The sequence below is a fragment of the Olea europaea genome, chromosome 3, assembly GCF_002742605.1.
Source record: "Olea europaea var. sylvestris chromosome 3, O_europaea_v1, whole genome shotgun sequence".
Classification (NCBI taxonomy): Eukaryota; Viridiplantae; Streptophyta; class Magnoliopsida; order Lamiales; family Oleaceae; genus Olea; species Olea europaea.
In genome coordinates, this window is record NC_036239.1 from 13,029,254 (window position 1) to 13,040,461 (window position 11,208).

The 11,208-nt window shown below is 34.7% G+C and overlaps 1 protein-coding gene across 2 annotated transcripts; it reads right to left on the minus strand.

Moving 5' to 3' along the window:
• Positions 1-1,027: 1,027 nt before the first annotated feature.
• Positions 1,028-9,253, minus strand: LOC111386584. Of its 2 annotated transcripts, none has more exons than XM_023011059.1 (9): positions 8,626-9,253; positions 7,507-7,607; positions 7,069-7,429; positions 4,212-5,063; positions 4,033-4,090; positions 3,686-3,747; positions 3,490-3,596; positions 3,299-3,386; positions 1,028-1,768 (listed from the first exon to the last, which is right to left on the minus strand). In XM_023011059.1, exons 1-9 carry the CDS (start codon positions 8,746-8,748, stop codon positions 1,457-1,459), a joined length of 2,064 nt encoding a protein of 687 aa, XP_022866827.1. In that variant the 5' UTR covers positions 8,749-9,253; the 3' UTR covers positions 1,028-1,456. The 2 variants fall into 2 exon arrangements, with proteins under 2 accessions (XP_022866827.1, XP_022866820.1); XM_023011052.1 differs by having other exon boundaries at positions 4,212-5,078; positions 8,626-9,252.
• Between the last annotated feature and the right edge of the window lie 1,955 nt (positions 9,254-11,208).

The following is an 11,208-nucleotide window of genomic DNA, read 5'->3' on the forward strand; positions in this document are numbered from 1 at the left end:
CTGCTGAGTTAGCTTCCCTCACTTTGACATTAGTTAAAAGATAATAATCATGGATACATCTCGATTCTTGAGAAATCTTTTAAGAATTAGTCCATGTTTATCTACTTTTAAAAATAACTCTTTGATTCTCACACTCATTTTCAGAGTAGAATTTAGGGGGGGTTGGATTGGGTTGGGCTGTAGCCCCCCGCCCCCCTTCCAGGCCCAATAGCTTTTTTTAAGGTAATTTTTATTTTTTTTTGGTAAAAAATCAGTTTTTTATGTGTAAAAAAATTTTTCGGCATAGTAGCTCAATTTGAAATTTTGTAGCTCGATCTTGAGTCCAATCTTGGATCTGCCTATGCTCATTTTGAATTATATTCGAATAATAAAATATTTTGTGCATAAAACACAAAATTTTTCCTTACATTTTTTTAAAAAATTATTATTCAAATCTTCATTTAAAAAAAATATATAAAAAAGGGTTTTTAGATTTTCTCACATTTTTTTCAAAAATTATTATTCAAATCTTCATTTAAAAAAATATATAAAAAAGGGTTTTTAGATTTTCTCACTGTCACATTTATGGATGGTTAATTCACTTAATTGAAAGGATTGAGTCATTTGTACGTTAAAAATGTACATCTTCCTTGACATTCTATGAGGTGTCAAAATCGAGACTACTGATTTTTTTAAGTGCTATTAAAACCAATGACAAAAATGTGTACCATATCACACAATGCCAAAAAAGCAATAAACAAAACTGTAACCGTAACAAAACTGTAATGATAAATACAAAGGGAACTTCCATCACTTTGACATTAAGATTAATGTTCACTGATTAAAAAAAAAAAAGAGAACTCTCTCTAAACAATGAGACTACATATTGATTCAAGGTAGAAATGAAGGGATGGGTTCATGTCCACAAAGCCACTCCCCACATCCACAGTTTCACTTCATAGGCTAAGTTGTACACAAAAATTGCTGGGTAAAAACATGGCATAATGACAATTTCAGTGGATGAGTACAGCTTCGACCAAACGCACGATGATAAAAAGAACTTGCATTCTCCAAAAATATAACTTTCTTAATGTGAACAATTCATGAGAAAAACAATAATGCAGCTCACCGAGGTTCTGCCAGTTCCACTTCTTTTTTGATTTTCTATACTATGGAATATGGAAAAACAATACTGAAATAATAAACGTCTTGATTCTGTCTCATTTATTTACAAAATACATAAGCAATGATTGCTTTTTTAATTAAGAGACCACTCAAAACACTAATTCTTAGAGAAAGTAAAGCCGAAAGAACTGGAATTCTCTTCAACTTTAATCCACAAAGCCCATCTCCCAACATGGCTAATGTCTCTGATCAACCAAAATAACCCAGTCTGTCCTGATAAAGTTGATCATTAGACTTGAACCCTCCAATTCAAAATTTCCCTCATTGCTGGGCCAAAATATTATTTGCCAAACTAAGCAACGCTAGAACCTCCATTTGTTTTAGGTTCAGTTCGAACATACGTTAGACTTCGAGTAGTGGGTGATGGAACAACACTATTTCCATTTTGACCCAACATCTCAGTTGCAGTGGACTGAGCATCTCGCTTCCACTGAAAACTCCTTGCACCTGGCTTGATTGGTACACGAGCCCTGTATACATTGGGAATGCCTCTTGCAAAAGGAACTCTGCTAAATCTAGGAATTGGAAACAGGGATGCTCTACTAATACGAGGCCAAGTCGAGACGGATGCATTTTCAGGTTGCGCAGAGCTTTTCCTTGCTATCTGCAATGATACCAGACGATGGTCAAGTTCACATAAAACTACATGCAGCTAATATAGAAAAGCTATGCATTAAGACTGATAGATTGCCAAAATCACTTCAAGCCCCTGTTTGGGTTCTATTAAAATTTTAACGAATTTTTCTCTTTGTTCTTTTCAACCACATTCTTTAATAAAATAATATTACACGTAAACCTAAAACTGTTCTTTCTTTTTTAACCACTTAATTCTCGAAACTCAAATGTTTCTATTGTTGTTTTGGATCCACAATTAATCCTATGGATCTTTAGGATTGGTATATTTTTTCTAAACTCACTATTCCAAAATACATTTTTCCCTAAAACCTCATTAAAATGGAACTAAGGCTAAAAGGCAGTGGCGGATCTGGCACCCGACGAGCACCGACGGCCACGTGTGCTGAATTTTCCGGGAATAACTTTTTTTTTTTTTTTTTTTTTTTTTTTTTTTTTTGTTGACAGTAGATAATAGGTTTAGGTTATATATCTGATAATTCGTTTCATTTTCAAACATATCTTGCAGCTCATTTGGTTAGAGCTTTCACATACAAACCGGAGGTTCAGAGTTCAAATATCTTCCAACCCAATTTATTCTGCAATTTCTCTAGTTTTGCAATTTTTACCAAAACCTAATGCAATAGCGAGGGGATTCGAAACTGTGACCCTCTTTAAGATAATTGAAAGATTGACCATAATGGCACTTAATGAATTTTGATACTAAACGTATCAGAAAATATATATTCTATTTTAGTGGTTTTAATGCAATTTGCAAGGATTTGAACCTGTACTTCTCAATTAGACAAAACTTGGCCACTATGTCACATGGTGAATACCGTTAATGCTTCTAACAAAATTATATATGTTTAGTTTTAGCAAAATAATGATAATATTTAATTTTTATTTTTATATTTTTTTACGGCCGTCCATACTCACTCAAAATTTTGGATCCGCCACTGCTAAAAGGTATGTAAATCTTTCACAGAAAAATCCAACCACCAATTGACCAAATTAAGCCAAACAAGTATGAACTTAGTTGTTGCCTAGTCTAGTTCCACTTTCATGCAACGTTTCATCACAGGGAATGATTGTTTAATTGATAGGTAACACGTATAACTGCTCAAAGTCACACCTAAGATGGTAATTGATGAAAACCATCCAGAAATAACAAAATCGCAGCAGATGAAGAGCAACAATAAAAACTGTAAGCAGAAAGAATTCGACTATCAATTAAGTCTCCGGAAAAAGAAAGTTTTTCCACATTGAAAGAAGAAAAGAAAAAATAGTGAAACAAATCCTCCAAAAGGAATAATGGAGATCTGGCTGCAAAACGAGAATATTCCAGGTAAAGAAAACGGGCATATTAGGAAAATCAAAAATATAAACTGCATCCCTATTTCACATGCAGTTGACTAGGTAAATATCAGATAAGCAAACACATAAACTGCATCTCTACTGCATGTACAGTCTACATAAAGTAGCCCTACTACAGTGACCATAATATTCTTCAACAACTTACCTTGAGAATGCGTGACATAAATGAGGTGCCATCCAAAGAAAGAGCAAGTTCAGCTGATTCTTTCTTCATGAACTCTATATAAGCTGACCTGCATAAAAAAAAAAAAATAAATAAATAAATAAATATATTGCAGGATGTGCTTTCAAGAAGAGACAGTAGATTGGGAAAATGACTATTTCAAAAAATCTCACCCTTTTGGCTGCCCTGAAGCTGGATCGGTCAAAATGATCACTTTTAGGACTTCTCCAAACTTATTAAAGTGCCGTGAAAGGCTGTCCTTAGTGGCAGCAAAATGAACCTAATACAGGAAGCCGTGTCAGTACTTAAAAAAGACAGAATTTCTAGTCCATCAGGTTGAAGATTTAGAATTGGGATATGAGAAAGTACATTGCTGACAAAGATAGTTCGAGAATCAGCATCTTCCCAGGGTGCAACAATAGAATTTAAACCTGCGCAAAAGAAAGTGTCATAGAGAAGAATATTTCCAAGGAAAGTATGCATGACATGAAAACTACTAAACACATTGGTAAACCAACTTCATGGGAATATGTGAAAAAAAATAAAAAAAAAATTAGAAGGCAATAACAAAGACAAAAGCCAGCCATCAACCTCGAGATAGAATATTAGCAAAAGATAGATACATTCCCCATTACTCTTATTATATGTGTAAAAATAAAAAAATAAAAAAAAGCAAAGAGAAGAAGAGAAGGCAGAGGAAAGAATGTGAAGCTTACCAGGGGTCAATTTCTGACTCTTTAGTGACTCTTTTTGCAGATCTGTATGCACTTTCACCTATACAAAAGAAACATGTGAATAAATTACTAACCTTTGTATGAACTGCAAAATATTCTGACAAACTGACAAAGAAGAAATGCAGGAACATAAGAATGCATGACTCGCGCAGTTATCTTACATTTCTTCCATTAACCGATACTGTCAGATTGTTGTTCTCCTTCATCAACTGCATTTGCACTCCAGAATTAGCAGCCACTGTATTACTCTCTTCTATTAATTTCTGACTATCAACCTCTGAAACCTTCCTTACCTCCTGATAATTAGGAGGTTTCCTGAGATTCGTTGTTACAGATGAACTAACAATTTTATGAGCTATATTGGGCATGGTTTCTGGCTGATCCTGATTTCCATGTGGTCTACCCACTATTTCATCTGCATCATCAGAACCACCGTAGTGAACAACTAAAGAGTGATCACCCCTATTTCCATGAGATGTGCCTGGCTGAGTTATATCCATTGTTTTATCATTATCATAAGCTTCATCACTATATGCTGAATCCGAAGTGATAACTCTCTCACTTCGGAATGATGACACAATTCCCTCATACTGTCTAGAAAAGTCATTTCTCTGGAGATAAGCAGAATGAATGTCCTCCATTACATCATTAAAAGCTCCACCTTCTCTATTTTCAGTAGTGCCTTCTCTATACCCTTTTACATGGTCATAGGTATTCAAATCATCAGTAGCACGACCAAGCCTATCAAACACATTGCCCGAGGATCTAACTCTGCTTACATCTTTTGCAGCTTCTGTGACGGCTTTAATAGCAGCAGACATGGCAGTACGCACGCCTGCTACAGATCGAATTCTCTGAGGGCCTGCTTCAAGGGATGAGTCCCCTTTCGAAGTAGAAACTACTGATCGGAGGCGTTTAAGAGAAGGCTCAGCGGTTAAATTGGATGGCCTAGAAGTAGCAACAGCATCTCTTACTGCAAATTGCAGTAGCCTCCGTGGTGCATCACTGGAAGCCTGAGAAACTTCTTCCTATCAAATTAAATTGAACAGTACAGTATAAACAATCAATGGACTAACAATTCTTGAAAAGAAATCAAGAACAGGAAAATTAAAGATACCACTAAAAGTACTCTTTAACAATTGAAGATAGATTAGTTTCGAACTGATATTGACATTATCAGTTTGATATCAGCAGACAATATTTGAGCAAGGATTTCTGTGGAATATTCGAGAAGTTATGATATGATCAAGCAGAAGCTGAGATACTAGTGCATTTGGCCACATAAAATTACCACCAAAAACTCCACAGAAAATCATCCAGTTCAAAACTATACATAGAGGTGGGAATACCAAGTGCATTGTTAGAGCACATGCAAGCCCAGAAAAAGACATACATGCACTAAGGTTTGCCACAAAGAAGCTGGGGTTTACAAATAGGTAAAAATCATCTGCGTCATCATAAATTCATAACAGTTTATGAGGGAGTCATCTTAAGATACAATAACTGGTGTTAGGATATGCTATATCCAACTCATGCGCCATGACCTTGCTTCCAAAATATCCACTTCCAAGAATCTGAAGTAGTTAATTCAAACCTTAGTAGTTAATTCAAAATGCTGCAAGTCCATATGGTTTCTTCTTAGAATAGTAGTGAAAAAGAGAATTTGGCCATATCTTTTCCAGGATAAGTTTGGACTAAATACATCCCAGAATAGAAATTGCTAACCCAGAGAAACAGTTAGCAGAATAAGCTTCGGAGACTCGGGGTCTTTGTCATTATAAACTGAGGGCTAGCTTATCCCAAAGAAAGCCTCTTTTCTCGTCAGTAGTTCCAGGTTCTCTTTCGATTTCTGCATGCATTACATGGTTCTCGAATTTCTGTGCACCCTTAATGCTTATTCACAAAATTTTAGCCATATATGCTTGTTTGGTAAAAATTATAGTTAGATTATAGTAAAAAGGAGTAGTGAGTCCCACGAAATATGTAGATAATAAGTAATTTGTAGTTATCATCGTGTGGTTGTTATTTTTGACTTTGACAGCAAGACATAATGAGATAATGAGTTGTTACAAAGAAGCACTATATCTTGTTGATATTGTTAATGAAGTGTTAATGGGATACTATGGTTAGTTTTACAAAAATAAGAAATGAAGATCTAAATCTTTCCAAGTCATTTACTTATTATATCTATCAGATTTATCTGAGAAATTTAAATTAGGAAATAGAAGTTTTCTTCAAGAAGATCGATATAATTTTCATTTTTCCACAGGATAAAAAACTCAATAAAAGGAAAAATATGAACATTTTAATAGTTTGGTAAAATTTCTTCCCCGTGGTCAACTGCACAAGTCCTGTCAAATCTAATAGGCTTCATTAGATAGGGTTGTTCCTTCAACACCAACAAAAGATTCAACTTCTCTACCCATTGCTTAATATGTTCTTTAGTAAATTTACTTCCAAATATTGCATTTAGATCATAATCTGATTTGATGACACAATTTTATCCAGTCAAATCTACTTTCCTCATTGGTTAGTTCAAAGAAACAATACAGAATGTAAATATTCAACAAGGATTACAGCTTATGGTGCTATGCCTTTTTACCTTACTTTTTCTTGTTGGATGAAGAGGGGGAATGTAAGATTTTATTAAGAATGGGCACAATGATATGGAAAATATGCACTGTCATGTCCATAAAAGATGTAATATATATCCTTAAAAAAAATCTCAAAGGATGCAGAACAATGTGGTGCCAGCTCGTGGATAAAAATGATTTCCTTTTGATATATCAATGCTCAATTCTCCAGAGAAAAAATAAAGAAATAAATACATGGAAACTAAGCTGACTAGTCATATTGACGCTGATCTAAAAAGTCAGAACTTCTGGCCCAACTTAAAAGAAGGTTTCAAGGCATGAATAGTAGGAAGGAGATTGAATGTGTAACATGACGCCGAAAGATAGTCTAAGAGACCCATATCTAAATTATGAATGCTGCCTGTGAACTGGCAGAAAAGATCACCTTTTTCAGTTCTCTCTCCTCAGGACGTCTTCGTTTTTTCTGAATTTTCAGCTGTGGAGAAAGAGATTGTTTTGTCGGACGAAGTTCTCGTTGAGGTTCTTCATCAGCGTTGACACTGGATATCACAGAGCTTCTAAGAGGGGGGACTTGATCTTCATCCCTCGAAGTTTTCCACTCCCGTTTGTGACGGGTTCTAGGGGTTTTAATAATATTTTCATTCTTTCCTGTAGACTTGATCTGATGCAAATCATTTCTTACAACCTGCTCCCCAATTGTGGATTTTATTTTGGGGGCTATATTTGGATGAGGTTCCCGTGGTTGCACATATAAATCAAGATTTGATACCAAATGATCCCACAGCCTACATAATACAATATTGGTATAAGAATTATGGTTCACTAGCTATTCACAATGTCTAAGCAATGGAAGTAACCTTACCAAGATACAAAAGAGTCACTGTCATCTCCCAAAAATACATTCAACTCATTCTTTGCTTCATCCTTATGCCTTCCATTTTTTAGCAAGACTATAACATACTCCTACAAGCACATCAAACAAAATTAATGAATATGTGTGGACAAAGATGACAAAATTATCTAACATCACGTGAATACTCTGAAATTCAATATTGATACAAGCGTTGTATCATAATGTTCTATGATATGCAAGGTTATGAACTCCAAGATTCAAAATTAAAAATCATGGATCAAGCAACACGAAAGAACTTGTCAATATGTGTCAAGTACAAATAGAAATTGAATTGAAAACAGCAGACTAAAATTAGATGGTAGGAAAACGATTAAAGATAAAGACAAAGAAGAAAACAACTTCCAAACAGTCCACATGACCTCAAGACATATTGACTTAATTCTAATCCGGAAGATATAAACTAAACTGCACTCAAACCCAACAGCCAAAGAGGAGAGGGAGGAAGGCGAAAAAAGAATAAGGAAAAATCACAGCAACCTTGTAGGCATAACTATAGGAAGGAAAAGTGCAAGATAAGCACAAAGAAATGTCCCGTCCAAATCATTAAGAGTTCAAAAAACTAACTCTTTTGTTCCAGAAGCAACAAAAAAACATGGATTAAATCCTACTACAGAAAAAACTGGTTGTGACTTGCGACTCATAGGCATTGTTGCATAGCCATCCAAAATGTCATTGGAAAATCAGCTATATATCAAAAGGTGCGTTATAAACTGTCATAAAAATGATTAGAAACTGCTCTGTTTTTACATTATCGATTTTCAGTTTTGCTCAAAATAAAAACCCAGTCCATTTTCATATTATCGTATTTCAACTTTCTCCCCTCAAAAAGTATTTTCTGTCTCCAATTAGTATATTTTCGTTAAAATAAGTCATCATTTTACATTACAATGAATTATACCCAAGCAAATTTACATATGAACAGGTTTAGCTACAAATACAGCATGACTTGCATGCCAATAGACATATAGAGTACGATAAATGGCATTAAACTGCATTTTTATTGGAGTAAATCATAAAACCTCGCGACAAAAATAACCAAATTATCCCGAATAAAATTTCATTCCATACCACAAGAGTGTCATCAGTGTAGTCGCCCATGAACTCCTTGAGTTTCTCGGTGACTTGGTCACGAAGCTTCACCACTCCTTCGCTCGTAAAATTAAGCCTAAACGTCCGATCATCTCCCTCCATTTCTACACGCAAGAAATTGTTTCCAAAACCCTAACTAAAATATCTCCTATTATAAATTCGACGCTTAAATCCCAACCCTCAAATAAAGAATTAAGCCTAAATGTCCAATAATCTACCTTCACTTCAACTCCCAATACCCAGAATAAAAGCCCTAACTAAAATTCCACCTATTATAATTCAGCGCTTAAATGTCCGATCCTCTAGCTCAATGTGACCACGATATATCCAGAAGAAATAGTGTCCCAAAGCCCTAATTACAGCTTAGCAAATTAATAATTCGGAGCTCAAATCCCAAACCTCTATAACAAAGGAAACCAGATACGTTGCCAGATAGATGATATATTGAATGAAAACGATTTGGGATTTGCTTTTTTGGTGAACTTCTTCCCTCTCTCTCTGGTGGAGAAGGGCAGCCGGTTTGTGCGATAAAAAACCACGTTCGAACCCTACGCCAGCCTCTATTTACAGGCTGTGGCGGGCAAAGACGGGGTATGGAGAAATTACTTAATATAATTGGAAAATGGATAATTTGATAAAATGAGAGAGGAAAAAAGAAAAATAATTCGTTAATTGTTATAAAACTATAATAATAATAATAATAATAAGAGAGAAAATTATGGAGAGTCAAAATTTAAGTATTATTTTATTATAGGGTGGGCCTATTTTTATAGGATTTTAATTAGAATTACAGCTATATTATTCTAAAGTAAATAGGGGTAATTACATAAATACCCATTAAAACTATGGGCATTTAGAAAAATAATGTTAAAAGTAATTTTTGAAGTAAAAAAGCTTAAATGCTCACCTTGCATCTAAATAGATTGTGAAAACCCTATAAATTATCCTCTTGTCTAGCTCTCCAATTAACCATCAAATTCGAACAATTTCAACAATCATACAACAAATTCTTAGTGGTCGTAGTAATTTGAATACAACATTTTAACGGAGCTTCCTATTTATGGAATTTCATAAATAAGTGCCTTTATCGCCACTATGTCACCAATTTGTGGAATTCCAAAAATGAGCGTCTTTACCGCCACCGTGTCATGGCATATGAGCTCCTTTCAACTCAAACTCTCAATCGCTAAGATTTGAGGTTCGTGTCACTGGTGGTTCAAAATAGTACGGCTAGTGGTAATGGAGTGGAACAATGCCAATCTAGGAATTCTTCGTAGATAAACTCGAATTCAGATAATTTCTCTAATTGGTCCAATGCTGAAGGTGAAGAACAATCGGGTGACTTGTGGCCCAAGAAATCTCTTGCAGTTGTGAGCATATTGTCTATTAATGAATTATTATATTTGGGTATTTATTTCTAACAATGGTTTGTCAATGCATTTGACAAAATGTGATGATTTAAAAATTTGAAATGAAAAAAGCAAGTAAATGAGTGTGAGTACATGTGGCCAACTCATTCATTTGACATGCTACTCCAACATTCGATATATTTTATGATCGACTCTTCTTTGCTATGCTTCGTCCATGCAAGTTATGAAAGACTAACTATCCACCTGGTGCTATAGAACCATAACTTCCGCTTAAGTTTATCTCAACTATCAATTGATCCAGACGGAAAATTTGTAAACTATTTAAACGCGGTACCTTTGAGGGATCATACAAACTGCTTCAATTTCAATTTTATTGCACCTGTAGATGAAAATGAGCTACATTTTCTTCGAATTGCCCTTTCCATCAAAAATCAAAATAATGGAAATTTGGGGACTGTTATCCAAATAACATCCTTATTTCGTCCTTACAACATCTCTATTTTTCGGTATAAACCAATGAAGATGGGTAAACCACCAAACTATGTACATATCCATAATTATATGTTAAATTTATATGATAAAGAGCATAGTGGTGTCACGCAACACATTTTGCATCCCTATGTTGTCTTGGATATCTTACTTTTGCTAGTATTCTTGAACTTCAAGGTATTTAGTTTTGCTAGAATATGCATTTTCTAGATTGTCTTCCACAAATAGGTTTTACAACTCTAATCTGCACATGAGTACAATAATTTGTGCATCTTTGTCATCTAGTGATTTTATTGACTTTTCAACGGCTAAAGCCATTTGTTGAATCCGTACATCAAAGCTCAATGTCGCTTCTGTGATCATTAATGGCTCAAAGGATTCCTCATAGTAAGTATAGTCTCTTCACTTTCACAGAGAAGTGACTTGAGAGGACCCAAAAAGGGATTTGCCACTAAAGATGAAACCAAAATGAAGACTTTTCACTAAGCTCTTCGACATTTCTGCCAAGGGATCCCTACTCCTCGAATTAGCAATTTTTATCTTGCCTTTATTGGTAAATCTTCCTCAATGATGAAATTAATTGAGCTTTTTCAATCTTTGCATGGGCTCTTGTTGCATGGAGTTAAGTAAGTGTATCATTAGGAGTCATTATTTCATTTGCTTTTTCACTTTTCATAGTTTGTGTGTTGATTTGAAACTTGAA

Coding starts and splice junctions, on each gene's coding strand:
- LOC111386584 (XM_023011052.1), bottom strand. CDS start 8,748: ATGGAGGGAGATGATCGGACGTTTAGGCTTAATTTTACGAGCGAAGGA. Junction 7,608..8,625: donor ACACTGATGACACTCTTGTG/GTATGGAATGAA, acceptor ATGTGCTTGTAG/GAGTATGTTATAGTCTTGCT. Junction 3,748..4,032: donor GAGTCAGAAATTGACCCCTG/GTAAGCTTCACA, acceptor TCTTTTGCGCAG/GTTTAAATTCTATTGTTGCA.